At 49.0% G+C, this 15,764-nt stretch overlaps 1 protein-coding gene across 1 annotated transcript in view; it reads left to right on the forward strand.

Annotated features, from left to right (window-relative positions):
* The window catches only part of LOC149300889 (rab GTPase-binding effector protein 1-like), a 46,899-nt gene that overhangs the window by 13,327 nt on the left and 17,808 nt on the right, over nucleotides 1–15,764 (forward strand). Inside the window, exon 5 of the mRNA XM_089484552.1 lies at nucleotides 12,068–12,187. Coding sequence (XP_089340678.1) covers nucleotides 12,068–12,187 — 120 coding nt within the window. The remainder of the gene's footprint in view (nucleotides 1–12,067; nucleotides 12,188–15,764) is intronic.

Here is a 15,764-nt window from a genome sequence, read left to right on the forward strand (position 1 = left end):
GTCTTCCCTTTTTTTTTTTCTCCGGCTCTAGGTTGAGCCGTTTTCCCCGGGCTAAGCCCCCCATTCCTGGGGGATACCTTGTACCTTTGCCGGATGGCTGGTACTGCGTCGCCAAGAGCTTGCTCCCGTGTTCGCGGCTGCGGCGCCGCTGTGTGGCCGCGGTGGCGCGGGCGTCCCGGCGGTGGACGCGGCCGCGGTGGATCCGTCGTCCCCACGGTGAGCACGGCAGGTCCGCCGGCTGTGTTTGAGGAGTAGCCAGCGTGTATGCCGGAACCTCCTATGTCCAGGGAGGCTTGCCGGTCTGTGATTCAGTGGCTTCACGCCGCTGTTGCGGCTTACTACAGCGGCCATATTGGAGTCTGACGACTTCCGGTTGTGCGTTCCAAGCCTCGTTCTCGGTCAGAATTCAGATTTTTGCCGCCAAATTCTCTGCTGTTGCAGATTACAGCCTAATTTCAGCTCTTTTTCACTGCATATATAGAAGGTAAGTGAATTGACTGCTATGTGTGTTCCTGCTGTTTTCTTTTGGCTGGATGCTGTTGCATCTTTCAGTATGTCGGCCCCTGATAATGCTGAGCCGCCCTCTGTCGAGGACAAACCTAAGAAGGCTGTTATGAAGTCTAAACACTCCCAGTGCTCAGGGTGTCACAAGGCTTTGCAGGATTCTAGGAAGAAGCTCTGCTCCGCTTGCCTGAGATCTGTAGCGGATTCTGAACCGTCTGGGGGTAGGGAGTTTTTGACCTGGCTTAAAGAAGAGATGCAGTCTACTTTCTCTGCCTTCCGTCAGACTGTTCCTGTTCCTGCCTATCACCACCTTCCAGCGGCACAAGACCCCACTCTCCTAGGGCGTCAGCCTTTGTTCTCAGACTCGGAGTTTGACTGTCCTGAGTAGGGCTGAAACAACGAATCGATAAAATCGAAATAATCGATAACGGAAATCGTTGTCGACGATTTCCGTGATCGATTCGTTGTTGGAGCACTCGGCTCCTTTTACTTACCTCCGCGAGCGTTCCCCGCTTCCGCTGCACTCTCCGCCTTCTTTTAGTTGCGTGTGGCTCCGTTCGCACAGAGCGGTTCGCTCTGTGCGAGTGGCTCCCTTCGCACAGAGCGGTTCGCTCTGTGCGAGTGGCTCCCTTCGCACAGAGCGGTTCGCTCTGTGCGAGTGGCTCCCTTCGCACAGAGCGATTCGCTCTGTGCGAGTGGCTCCATTCGCACAGAGCGATTCGCTCTGTGCGAGTGGCTCCATTCGCACAGAGCGATTCGCGGGGTGGGGGTGGGGTTTCAGGGGATGCAGGGCAGAGTGGGGGTGGGGGGGCAGGCCAGGGTAGGAGACTGAGTGCAGGGCAGAGTGGGGGTGGGGGTGCAGGGCAGAGTTGGAGACTGGGTGCAGGGTGTGGGTGCAGGGTGTGAGTGTGGGGGCAGGGCAGAATGTGGGGGCAGGGCTGGGTGCAGGGCAGAGTTGGAGACTGGGTGCAGGGGCACAGTGCAAAGAGCTGGGTGCCAGGGCTGGGTGCAAAGTGCCAGGGCTGGGTGCAAAGTGCCAGGGCGCAAAGTTCTGGGTGTAAAGTGCCAGGGCTGGGTGCAAAGTGCTGGGTGCACAGTGCCAGGGCTGGGGCAAAGTGCTGAGTGCCGGGTGCAAAGTGCCGGGTGCAAAGTGCCGGGTGCAAAGTGCCGGGTGCAAAGTGCCGGGTGCAAAGTGCCAGGGCTGGGGCAAAGTGCTGGGTGCAAAGTGCCAGGGCTGGGTGCAAAGTGCCAGGGGTGGGGCAAAGTGCTGGGTGCAAAGTGCCAGGGCCGGGTGCAAAGTGCCGGGTGCAAAGTGCCGGGTGCAAAGTGCCAGGGCTGGGGCAAAGTTTCTTGAACAGTAATAGTCCACCTCTTCAGAATGTTTGGGGTTATTTTGTTTCATAAATATTGTGTTTGGGTTTTTGTACTTTGAACATATTATTTTTTTATTACATCATAACAAAATAAAAATGTTAATGTAAATTTTAAGTTGTTTTTTAACATTCAGTTCATTAAATTTTAAATAAACAAAAAATTTGCATATTGTTTTTTTCCCTTGCCATTCCAGGTGGCACATGAGAAGAAGGCTCCGCCTACCAGGTAGGGCAGGAAACACTATAAAAAAAAAAAAAAGGAGACCTCCCCCTTCCTCCCCAGTGTTGTTTCCTGCCCTACTCAGGTAGCGGTTAGGCTTTAGCTTACCTTTTTCTCTTCTTTTTTGTTTTCCTGGAGCCCCGGGGGGGCGTCCTTTCTCTCCGATCCCCGATAGTGATCCAGGGTGATGCGGCAGCCTCGGAGGCTGTAACTCCGCGTCCTCGCGGTTACTCGAGGCTCAGTCCTCGTTATATGCTGCCCACAGCCCAGGGGGCTCACTGGGAGGTGCATCCCCGGGCTCCGGTTCTCTCCGTCCCGGGGAGGAGGAATCCTCAGCGTGAGTCACGGCAGGAGAGCGCTCCGGAGGCGCTGCGAGCGGGACTCTATAGCCGGCTGTGCCGGTTTCACGGCACCCGTTTTTCATTATTTCTCCTATCTGCTTTACTTCCGGCACTGCGTCCGGGGTCACGAGAGGTCAATTGACGGGGAATTTCCGGATGTGACGTTTTCCGGGCCTGGGCGCCTAAATGCCGCTATAAAACCGCCAGAATGGGTAAGATCCTTCCTTGCTCTCGTTCCTGTACTGTATTTTTGCTTTTTCTACTCCTTTTTTGTGCCTGCCTGTGCCTGAGGATTGTATATTGCCTTTTTCAAGTAGGTTTTCCCTCCTGGGTTGAAACCATTGCCTATTTCTATTACTTTCTGTGGTCTCATCCTTGTGTTTTTTCTCCTCAGTCATGTCAGACAAAAATCCAGACATTCCTCCTGAGGCCTCCCCACATAGGAAGTCTGTGGGAAAAACGAAACACAAAGCCTGCTCTTCCTGTAAAAAGACCCTACACGACCCCACGGCCAAAATGTGCAGCTCCTGCTCTCGGCCTAAAGAAGTTTCCGCAACAGAATTTACCTCCTGGTTGAAGGGAGAACTTCAGTCTACCTTTGACTGTTTTCGGGCCATGGCAAGCTCCCCTCAGGCGCCGGTGCCTCAGCATCAACTTTACCAGCAGGGTCCACCAAATGTTCTTCCAGATGCCCTGGAAGATTATTCGGCTCCTTTTTCGGAATATGACTACCAGTCGAATGACCCCCAGTCTTCGGATGAGGAGGGGGAAATTAAAGAGGAAACCTTTTTCTTCCCAATCGAAGAAACAGGGAAGCTCATCTCTGCAGTCAGATCTACTTTGAATCTACAGGATGACATACCAGTCTCAAAACCGGATCCTTTTCAGGGTCACTCTAGGAAACCGCAGACCTTTCCAGTTCACGAATCACTTTCAGCAATAATTACGGAGCATTGGAGATATCCTGACCGGAGATTCTTCACGTCTTCCAGAATCAAAAAGCTGTTCCCTTTTGATGGTAAGAATTCCGATGCCTTGGAAGTTCCGAAAGTGGACACCGCAGTAGCCAAGGCTACGAAGAAAACAGCCATTCCGATGGAGGACGCGTCCCATTTCAAAGACCCCATGGACCGGCGGGCTGAGAATGCCGCCAAGAGGGCTTTTGAAGCAGCAGCGGCGAACTTTCGTCCAGCCATTGCCATAGCGTCAACTTCTAGAGCCATTAAGATCTGGCTTCAACAAGCGGTGGAAGACCTGGCAGCTATTCCAGGGACTGAGCAGGTTGCAAGAAACCTGTCCGACACCTGCTTAGCAATTGACTTCATCTCCGATGCCTCCATTGAAGCTGTCCGTGCATCTGCTAAAGCTACGGCACTTTCAGCGGTTTCTAGACAAGCGCTTTGGCTTAAGTCATGGTCTGCAGATAATGCCTCAAAACACAAGCTGTGCAGCATTCCGTTCCAGGGGAATCACCTCTTCGGCAGCGACCTCGACACGATTCTAGAATCCACCACGGGCGACAAGCACTGGTTACCTCAGAGGAAAGGACCACCTCGTTTCAGGTCTAATTATTATAGAGCTCCAAGAGACAGGGAGTTCTACAGGGCCTCTACCTCCAATCAAGACTACCAGTCCTTTCGTGGTAAACCCTACGCAAGAGGTAGATTCCAGAGAGGAAGAGGCAGAGGCAGGGACGGTAAATCAGGAAGGTTCTGACGCCAGCAGGCTCCAAGTAGGGGGCAGGTTAACCGGTTTCTTTCATGCCTGGGAAGAGATCACCTCAGACCCCTGGGTCCTTCGCATCATCAATCAAGGCTATGCACTGGAGTTTACTCGCCTACCTGCCCAGAAATTCCTGCTGTCCATGCCTCCTGCGGATCCTTGGGAAAGAGCGGGATTTTTTTCCACACTCAACAACTTAATTCACGAAAGGGCTCTAGTCCCGGTGCCTCATCTAGAAATAGGAGAGGGAACCTATTCCCACGTCTTTGTCGTGCCAAAACCGTCCGGGAAATTCAGATTAATAATCAACCTACAGTTGGTAAATGCCTGTATAAGATACAACAGGTTTCGGATGGAATCCCTGAAGTCCGCCACAGAGATTATTTCATCGGGGGACCTCATGGTCACTATAGACCTGCGGGATGCCTATCTACATGTCCTCATCAGGGAAGACCACCAAAGATTCCTCCGTCTGGCCGTTACACTGCCTCAAGGTGTTCGTCATCTTCAGTTTCGGGCCCTTCCTTTTGGAATTGCTTCAGCACCACGGATCTTCACGAAACTCATGTCAGTGGTCGTGGCCTTCCTGAGGCAAAGAGGCATCAAAGTGGTCCCATACCTGGACGATTGGCTACTAATTGCAGCCTCGGCATCATTGCTCCAATCCCATCTAGAGTTTTCCCTCAGGACTCTCCACAACCTGGGATGGTTGGTGAACTCTCTAAAGTCAGTTACTTCCAAACAGACGTCAGACCTTTCTGGGAATGATCCTCGATTCAGACGTACAGAAGACGTTTCTCCCGCAGGACAAAATCCTAAGATTACGGGAATTCACACATGCGGTCCTACAGAGCAAGTCAGTGTCCCTCAGATCCGTCATGTCTTTGCTCGGTCTAATGACCTCCTCCATCTCGGCGGTTCCCTGGGCACTGGCTCACGCAAGACCTCTTCAACAGTTTTTACTGGATCACTGGGATTGCTCCAGGACGTCCCTATACAAGAAGGTCCGGCTTTCTCCCTTCGTTCGGGAGTCACTCCGTTGGTGGCTGTCAGCCAAGAAGCTTTCACAGGGACTCCCTTGGCAAACAAGAGATTGGGTGGTTATCTCCACCGACGCCAGTTTGACAGGCTGGGGTGCTGTCATGGGAAGCCATATTACCCAGGGAACCTGGTCTCCTCAAGAATCAAGCCTGCACATCAATCTTCTAGAACTGCTGGCGGTCTGGAGGGCTCTAAGGTTCTGGTCTCCAATCCTGCGGCACAAATCCATCAGGATCCTTTCGGACATCGTCACCGTGGTGGCCTACCTTTCCAAACAGGGTGGCACCAGAAGCAGACGCCTGCAGACCCTGAGTGCTCAGATCTGCCGATGGGCGGAGTTCAGTCACTGTACTCTCTCCGCGGTCCATATCAAGGGTTCACTGAATCAGGAGGCGGATTACCTCAGCAGGAACTCAGTACCTCCGGGAGAATGGTCCTTAAACAAAAAGGTCTTCGCCTTCATCACAAAGAAATGGGGTACTCCCCAGATAGACCTGATGGCCACGCATCTGAACACTCAGGTAAAGGAGTTTTTCTCTCTTTCACCAGTCGGCCGTCCCCGAGGCCTGGAAGCACTCTCGCAGACCTGGGATTTCAATCTCGCATACGTTTTTCCTCCGCTTCCCCTTATCTCCAGAGTGCTCCGGAAAATTCGGGAAAACCCTCAAAAAGTCATCCTGGTTGTTCCTTTCTGGCCTCGAAGAATTTGGTTCTCGGACCTTACCACCTTGTCCATAGACAAACACATGCTTCTTCCTCAGGTGAAGGATCTTCTCGTTCAAGGTCCTGTTCTCCACCCAGATCCCTTCCGATTCAACCTCTCCGCATGGCTTCTGAAAGGGAGATCCTGACCTCTAAAGGATTAGCTGCACCAGTAGTGCACACCATTCTCTCCAGCCGCAAAAATTCTACGACCGCCAAGTACCAGAAGGTTTGGGAAACATTCATCGCCTGGTGCAATGTGCACGAAGTATCCTCTCCATCTATCCGTGAGGTGCTGCGCTTTTTTCAAGATGGCTTTGATAAAGGATTCCAACCTGCTACTATCAAGGTCCAGATCTCGGCACTGAGCAACTTCTTGGACTTCCATCTGGCTTCCCATCCTTGGATCTCCAGATTTTCTAAGGGAATGTGTAGACTTCGCCCTAGGCTCCGTCCGTCGGTCCCGCCTTGGGACCTTAACCTTGTGTTGCACCAACTCACCACGTCTCCCTTCGAGCCTCTAGAGGATACCTCTCTCAAGCTGCTCACCTACAAGGTTGTCCTCCTAGTAGCCCTCACTTCTGCTAGGAGGGTGAGCGAGCTCCAGGGTAGAACCTTTTCTCAGGATTCTGCCGGACTGCATTATCCTTCGTTTGCCTCCGGAGTTTCTCCCTAAAGTAGTCTCTCCCTTCCATTCGGATCAGGAGATCGTTCTGCCTACTCTCTGTCCGGATCCCAAGAATCCCAAAGAACTGGAACTCCACTCGCTAGACCTGCGGAGATGTATCCTGTCTTATCTCTCACGTACGTCTGCCTGGAGGAAATCCGATTCTCTCTTTCTGTCCTTTGCGGGAACCCGCAAGGGCAGATCAGTATCCAGGGCTTCCGTGAGCCGCTGGCTTAAAGACGCTATCACCTTGTGTTACGTCTCTGCGGGAAGAGTACCTCCCTCCGGCCTGAAGGCTCACTCGACCAGATCCGTCTCGACTTCCTGGGCTGAACTCTCCGGGGTGTCTCCGTCTCTCATTTGTAAGGCAGCGACCTGGAGGTCGATTCATACGTTCGTAAGGCACTACAGGCTGAATCTTCATCTCTCAGATGAGTCTCAATTTGGTCGTTGTGTCCTACAGACTGGAATCCTTCCCTCCCTATCTTGCTAATTCTTCTCATGTGCCACCTGGAATGGCAAGGGAAAGAAAGAATTCTTACCTGGGAATTCCTTTTCCTTGTCCATTTCCAAGGTGGCACACTTTTTCTCCCACCCATTAAATTTACTTTGTTTGGTTTTTATTTGTCTGAGTCTTTCTTTTTAACCACACTGGGGAGGAAGGGGGAGGTCTCCTTTTTTTATAGTGTTTCCTGCCCTACCTGGTAGGCGGAGCCTTCTTCTCATGTGCCACCTTGGAAATGGACAAGGAAAAGGAATTCCCAGGTAAGAATTCTTTCTTTTTATCCGATTAATCGAAAAAATAATCGGCCAACTAATCGATTATTAAAATAATCGTTAGTTGCAGCCCTAGTCCTGAGGTAGAGGAAGGTTCCTCGGAGGAAGGAGAGATCTGGGAGGAAACTTCTTTTTTGTTCCCGGTAGAAGAAATTGAGACTTTAATTTCTGCTGTGAGGTCAGCTATGCATTTGGAGGAGGTCTCCACCCAGAAGAGTGACCCTTTCTTTGGTGCCAGCTTCTCCAAGCAGTCTGCCTCGTTTCCTGTTCATTCTGCGCTATCTGACATTATCAAGCAGGAATGGAACCACCCGGAAAGGAGGGTTAACCTGTCCAGACGGGTTAAACGTATGTTTCCCTTTGATGAGGACTTTGCTCAGTTTTGTGCTACCCCGCAGGTAGATACTGCTGTTATGAGGGTCTCCAGGAAGACTACTCTGCCGCTTGAGGATGGCTCTCATTTCTCTGACCAGATGGAAAAGAAAGCCGAAGCTGCAGTTAAGAAATCATTTGAGGCTTCAGCTGCTGTCCTTAAACTTGGAATTGCTTCTGCCTCGGTTTCCAGAGCTGTCAAGATTTGGCTCTCCCAGATCGAAGAGGATATTGTTGCCAAAACTTCCAGGGAAACTATCCTCAAGAATGTTGCTGCCGTGAAACTGGCCGTGGATTTTCTCTGTGATGCCTCCATCGAAAACATCAGAATGACAGCCAGAGCTTCGGCACTTTCGGTTGCAGCTAGGAGGGCCTTGTAGCTTAAGGCCTGGGCGGCGGATAATGCCTCTAAGAACAGGCTTCTTAATATCCCTTTTAAGGGTAAGACTTTATTCGGGGAAGAACTGGAGTCCCTTTTGGCGAAAACCACAGGGGACAAGCATTGGATGCCTCAGCGAAAGCATCCTTCGAAAAGACGGCAGGCCTTTTGGCCTTTTTTCCCAGGACAATCTAAAGCCCATGGTTCTAGGTTCAACCCCTTGTCCAGAGAACAAAGCTTCCGAGGCAGATTCCCTTGTGGAAGGGGGCGATTTGACAGAATCACCTTCCCCAAAGCGTTTCAAGACCCCAAGAACGCTGCATGACGCCTCCTCCATTCCGGTGGGAGGAAGGCTCCGATTTTTCAGGGACAGTTGGTTCTCACTCACCCGAGATCCTTGGGTGAGAGCCATTGTATCGCACGGCTATCGACTTCAATTTCGGACCAGACCTTCAGACCGTTTTTTGATCTCCCACCTTCCTCCAGACCAGGCAAGGCGGTCGGTCCTGTTATCTACAATTCAGCAGTTGACAGACCTCAGAGTCCTGGTTCCTGTCCCTTGGCCAGAACTGGGCCAAGGGGTTTATTCTCTGGTTTTTCTGGTCCCCAAGAGACCGGGAGGTCTTCTACTAATCATAGACTTGCTAATTTTATTTATTTATTTATTTATTTTTTTGAACAGTCACCTCCAGTTCGTCCGGTTCAAGATGGAAACCGTAAGATCCACTCTCGACACCTTATGCCTCAACGACTTCATGGCTTCTTTAGATCTGAAGGATGCATATTTCCATGTTCCCATCCATCCATCTCATCAACGTTTCCTGACAGTGGCGATTCCTCGGGGTACAGCTGTCCAGCACTTTCAGTTTCAAGCCCTTCCATTCGGATTGTCAGCGGCCCCAAGAGTCTTCACGAAACTCTTGGCAGTCATGGCGGCCCGTCTCCGAGTTCAGGGAATCTCAGTCATTCCTTATCTGGACGATTGGCTTATCCATGCCCGGTCAGCGCCGATTCTTCGGGCTCACCTTTCTACGGTGGTCGACACGTTGCAAGATCTCGGCTGGATTCTGAACTGGGACAAATCCTGCACCCTTCCCTCTCAACAGCTAGTGTTCCTGGGTCTTCGCCTGGATTCGTGCTCCGGGAAAGCTTTCCTTCCTCCTGCCAGGATCAAGGGAATTCGATTCCTAGTACGCAGGATTCGCTCTGCACACCGCAGCTCCTTACGGTTATGCATGTCCCTGCTGGGCAAGATGGTCTCCGCAAAGTATGCGGTGCCCTGGGCTCTGGCCCACATGAGAGTTCTTCAAAGATTTGTCCTCCACCATCTAGAAGACAACCCATTGGCTCTGGACCGGCATGTCTGTCCTCCTCGGCATGTCAGAGCTTCCCTCTCCTGGTGGCTCCAACGGGATATCCTTGTCGCAGGGAGGAGTTGGTCTCCTGTCTCCAAGGTACTTCTCACCACCGACGCCAGCATCAGAGGATGGGGAGCTACGTTTCAGAACCTGTTCGTGCAGGATCTCTGGTCTCCAGCTACGAAACTTCTTCCCTCGAACTGTCTGGAGTTGCTTGCAGTAGAAAGAGCTCTGCATCACTGGGAGCATCTGCTCGCCGGCAAGGACATTTTGCTTCGCTCCGACAATCAGGCAGTGGTAGCCTATGTCAACAGACAAGGGGGCACAAGAAGTCCTCGACTTCTCCGTATATCGCTCAGGATTTCCTTTTGGGCAGAGTCCCGTCACATGACTCTGTCCGCTGTTCACCTCGGAGGAACTCTAAATTCTCAAGCGGATTTCCTGAGCAGAACTCCTGTGCTGAGCGGCGAGTGGGCTCTGCATCCGGCGGCCTTCGACCTCATCCAACTGTGGGGCTTACCCGAGATCGACCTTATGGCATCCAGAGACAATCCTCGGATTCCTGTCTTCTTTTCCCTCAGGCCTCAGGATCATCCCTTGGCGATAGATGCCTTCGCACAGGAATGGAATTTCCGTCTCGCCTACGTTTTTCCTCCGTTTGCTCTGGTCTCCAGGGTCCTACAGAAAATAAAGATGGACCATGCCTCCGTGATCCTGATAGCAGTCCGAAGCGAGTCTGGTATTCGGACTTGATCACTCTAAGTCTCTCTCCCCCTCTGAAGCTCCTGGCTTGGAGAGACCTTCTGCATCAGGGTTCGTGCCTACACCCAAACCCTACCATGTTCCAACTGATGGCCTTGAGATTGAACGCGAACTGCTGAGAGCGCGGGGGTTTTCTTTTCCTGTGGCTGAGACGCTTCTGCAGAGTAGAAAGAAGGTTACCCCTCTGCGATACATTAAGATCTGGAAGAGGTTTCAGGGTTGGTGTTGTTCCAAGGGAATTTTGCCATCTTCCTGTTCCTCGGCCTCCATTTTGGACGACTTCCAAGAGGGATTCGACAGTGGACTTCAACCACTATCAGGGTGCATATTTCTGCCATCAGTGCTCTCCTGGGGTTCGAGCTTATATCTCTGCCTGCGGTCAGACGTTTTGCCAAGGCCATCGTCTGGATGCGTCCTCGTTCTGTTACCAGGATGGTTCCATGGGATTTGAATCTCGTCCTTCGTAGACTTACATTACCTCCTTTTGAGCCTCTTCAGTCTGTTTCTCTGTATCTTCTATCGCTGAAGACAGCCTTTTTGGTAGCCATTATTTTGCTCGTCGGATTTGTGAACTTCAGGCTTTGTCTATGAAGGAACCGTTTCTCCGGTTTTTCCCAGATAAAGTGGTTCTCTCTCTACCGCCGGAGTTTGCACCCAAGGTTCAGTCGGCTTTCCTCAAGAACCAGGAGATCGTGCTTACCTACCTTTTTTCGTGCTCCTGGCTCAGCTGAAGAAGCAGCTCTTCACAATCTCTATCTGAAGAGATGCCTCACCATCTATTTGGAACAGACTCTGCCCATACGTCAGTCCTCTCGTTTGTGGCCTCTTCGGGGCCCCACAGGGGTGTCAGCATCTCCAAGTCTTCCATCGCTAAGTGGATTGTTGCGGTCATCAGCTTGGCATATTCTGCAGCTGGCCAACCTGCTCCTGTGGGGATCCGTGCCCACTCTACTAGCGCGGTCTCCACTTCCTGGGCCGAAAGATGCTGTTTTTCGCCTGACCAGATCTGCAAGGCGGCTACTTGGCGAACTGTCCACGCTTTTGCACAGCATTATCTTCTTGACCAGATGGCTCAGGAGGACTCTCTTTTTGGTCGGAAAGTCCTTGAGGCTGTTTTGTCTACTTAAGTTTTCCCACCCTTCTGCTTTGGTACATCTATCCTTAGTGTCACCTGGGATGGCAGGGAAACAGGAAGTTCTACTTACCGAGAGCTTCTTTTCCCTGCCAATCCCTGGTGACACGTTTTTGTTCCCTCCCTTCCTTTCAATAAATTTTGTTGCATCAGATTGCTTTTCCTGTGTGGTGTTTGGTATTCACTGGTGTTAGTAGGAGGGGAGGGCCCTTTTAAAGTTTTGAGTCCTGCCCTATCTCAGGTACGGAGGAGTAGTCTATCCTTAGTGTCACCAGGGATTGGCAGGGAAAAGAAGCTCTCGGTAAGTAGAACTTCCTGTTTCTCTCTAGTGATTTTAGAATCTGAATGACATTACTAAGAGTATTAGAAATAGAAACACAGAATTTGATGGCAGATGGGAGGGAACCGTTTTGGCCATCTAGTTTTCCTTTTTTGTTGATGTAACACACGGATCTTAAATCAGTCCTTGATCTTGTTTAAGATTTAAGCAGCATACAGTGGTAGTTGGCCTTCAGCAAAAGGTGTGGAGGATACATGGCTGCCAACATACTGATATTAATGCTTCCAGTACCTATGGTCTGTACTATCAAAAAGGAGCAAACAAATAGATTGCTAGTCCCCTTGTACACATTGATCTATCTGGTTTAAAGAATTATAGCCTTACACGCTCAGTCTGAATCTGGTTTTCCTGATACTAACAATGTATTTTGATTTTAGGCCCAGGAGGACGCAGAGAAGCTTCGTTCAGTTGTAATGCCCATGGAGAAGGAGATTGGGGCTTTGAATGAAAAACTGACAGAAGCCGAGGAGAAAATAAAAGAGCTGGAGGCATCAAAGGTGGCCAAACTAAACATACACTGTAACATGAAGGGCAGTCTGTAGCTGTCATGTAGGCTTTACACCTTTGTTGTATTCTCTCTATATCACAGATCACTGATAACACTGAGTGAAGGGGACTTGGTCAGCAGATACCCAGTGGAAGAGTTCCTCTGAGCAGTTTCAGAACTGAAACCATTTTAAGGGCTCTGATAGGACTATACTTTTGGTGTGGGAGGCTGAATGACACCACTTTTATTTTTATTTATATTATTATTCCTGCCATTTTATCTATAACTATAGTAAAGCCAAGCTAATGTTATTTTACCTTCTAGGTAGGCAGGACTTTAAAAAAAAAATAAAAAAAAATAGGTACAACTAGCTCCCCCACCTCCTCAAGGACTCAGACTGTTGTTCAGTTTATTTTTTTCACACCCTAGGCTGGGTCTGTGTGTGTTGGCTAAGACCTCTAGTTTGGTGGTAATCATGGACCTTATAGCCCATGGTCAGGCTGATCAGTATTGCCAGATGCTGCAATTCACAAAAAACAGCCAAAAGATTTCCTACCTCCTGTGCAGGTTTGCAGTGCTCTAGTTTTGGTGTATCATAAGTCCCTGGTGTCTGCTTCGGCTCCATTGCTTTCATCCACGGTATCTACTCGGTTCCCTGACCCGGTTATTGGTGTCCCGAAAATACTGTCAACCTGGCACTTCTGCCCACTAGTCGCTTAGTCCAAAATTCCCTTGGGAAAATTGCCTATGTCTCCAGAGCTGTTAGAGCCTGACTAGCTCAGATTGTAAGGCAGCCTGGCAGCCAAAGCTCCCGGAGAAAGCCTCTTCAGAAACATTTCTGCAGTCAGATTGGCTGTTGCTTTCTTATCATCTGACATATTTCTGGAAAATATTTGTTTGTGTGCTAGGGCTTTGACCTTATCTGTCACAGCTAGAAGAGCGCTATGGCTTAGGGGTTGGAGAACTGACACTGTCTGATTGATTGTTCCTTTCTCAGGGAAAGTCCTGTTTGGGGCTTTATTGGAGACTTTGTTAGGCTGCTGGTGGCAAACACTGGATGTCCCAGTTAATCCAATGTTAATCGTTTTCAGTTTTAAGCCCTTCCATTCGGCCTGGTGGCTGCGCAAAGACTATTCATGAAATAATTTCTGTGGTAGCAAGCCATATCAGGAGTCTAGGTATATCTGTCATCCCTTACCTTGGACGACTCCTGCATGCAAGTTTTCAGTCACAGCACGATCATCACCGTCTTCGTTCTTTAGAAACTAGGATGGCTGGGGAACTGGGAAAAATCTCATCTCGTTCCCTCCAGGCGTATTACCTACCTGTGCTTCATTGTCAACACGTCTGTGGGGTCTTTTTTTTTTTTTTTTTTTTTTTTTTTTTAAGCTTAGGACAAGCAAAAGAAAAACTGACAGAGCTTATACGTCAGATTCACTTTTGAAAGAGGCCAACCTTCCGGACAGCTATGGCACTTTTAGGGAGTATGACGGCAAGATATGTAATCCCTTGGGCATTGGCGCAGGTGTTACCACTCCAGTTTTTTCTGTTATCTCCTCCCAGCAGTGCAGTAACTGTTTCTGGGTGGTCTAGGTGCTCCCTGCCATTGAGATAGGCACAGCTCTTGAAGCCTTAAAGAGGCACCTGTTTTCATTTTCAAATCAGAATTGTTTTTGTACACTAGGTCTAATGTATTATGCCCTTGATTTATCAGCCTGTAATGATCCTTCTGATCCTTTACCAGAAACAAAATGAAAAGTTTTAGCTAAAATGAAACCTTTTTATTTGTGCCTCTTGTCAACATCCTATGCTTGAATTTTCTAAAAAATGTCATGTTTAAATCAAATTTTACAACAGGTCTTTGCAGATATCCACCAGTTGGTTCAGCCTTCTCCCTTCAGAGGGTTCCTGGTAAAACATGGAATTGAGGATTTTTCCTCAATATCCTCTGATTATGCTAGTGTTAAAATGAACGGATATAGGTCACTCTCTGATCAAGGAGAAATTAACTGAGGCTCTAGCCATTTTAATTAAGGCTGTTAAATCTGTAATGGAGTGATTCAGTGTTACTCCTTTATCATTCATAATCATTTTCTTTACATCTTGTTTTTAAAGCAGCGATGCCAATGGAATTTTCCAGATAAAGACACTAACATTTAAAAAACAAAAAAAAAAGTTAAGTAAACTTCCCACGCCCGCTCCCACCAGTATAAATTCAGCAGGCAACAAACTCCCCAGTATTTTCCTGTCCTTGGCAGGGGCAGGTCACAGTTTTTTCTTTCAGGTACTTACCTGAGTTGTTCGGCTTGTAGGTCTGCAGAGGTGACTCCTATTCGGGCAGGCACCCTGAGTTCTACCTGTGGACTCCAGGCCGGGTTCTGCTACCATTTTGTTGCAGCCTCCTAAGGGAAACTGCCAAAGACGTCCACCATCTTTATGATGTTTGACGGAGTTCAGGCACATGCGCGCTGATGATGTCACAAGTTTTGGTGCAAAATTCAAATCTTAAAGCCGAACAGTTAACCCTAAAGCAGTATACTGATGTGTTTGGGTGAATTGAGTGCTCCCTGCCATTGTGTTTTTGGTACAGCTCCTCAAGCTAACAAGTTTCCTGTTTTATATTATGTTCTGGGCTATTAATACACTAGGTCTAGTGTATTTTATTAAGGGCTTTTAAAAATTTATTTCCACCTGTAATGATCTTCCTCAGGAGCCTGTTCCTAATCAAACCATTTGAGTTGTTCCTCCTGTGATTAGCTCTTGCCTAATGGCTATAATAAAAATTTATATTAAGTCTAATTTACATTCAGCCTTTACAAGTTCCTTCTAACCCCTCAGTTTACGGTGTCTGTAAAATGTAAATTGAGGAATTCTCGGATATTTTCTCTGAACAAAAATCAGAGTTCCGGATGTCCAGGAAGTTGCATATTATCCTCAGAAGAAGGTGAAATTGTTGATGACTTGTCTGCTTTTTTCTGTAGAGGATACACCCAGATTGATCAGGGCTGTACAGACTATCAAGGAATGTTACAACCCACCAGTGTAGAGCACCTTGTTTTCGCCGCTAAAAAGACCTTAGGTTTTACCTTTGGGAGTTCAGCAACAGACTTTTGGCAGAAATTACCCTCAAATTTGGAATGCCAGAAATCGATCTCATGCCTACCAAAGAAAATTCAAGCTTCCCTGGTTGGGTTCTTTAAGGGCAGGAGATGAACCAGACATTCGTGTATTTCTTCCTGATCCTCTGATTCCCCGGCTTCTTTGAAAGATTCGGGAGGAAAAATCAAGAGTCTTTATCGTAATGCCATTTTGGCCCTGGAGAGCCTGGTTCACCGATCTTCATTGGGGAAGGTTTTGGACATATTGGAACATACTGAAGTTTCCCTCAAAGTATTGGATCATGGCAGCTGATGACATGGCTGCTGAATGGAGTATAGTTAAAAAAAAAAAAAAAACAGTTCTTACCTGATCTCATTGACATTCTTAAGCCGTCTACTTCCATCATTTATAACAGGATATGGTGAAGCGTTTTCCAGATGGTGTTTGCCTTTGGATCCCCTCTGAAAGAAAGTTATGTTGCCTCTCAT

This window comes from Sceloporus occidentalis, unplaced genomic scaffold, assembly GCF_023333645.1.
Source record: "Sceloporus occidentalis isolate IW3139 unplaced genomic scaffold, rSceOcc1.0.p SCAF_22, whole genome shotgun sequence".
NCBI classification, from domain to species: domain Eukaryota; kingdom Metazoa; phylum Chordata; class Lepidosauria; order Squamata; family Phrynosomatidae; genus Sceloporus; species Sceloporus occidentalis.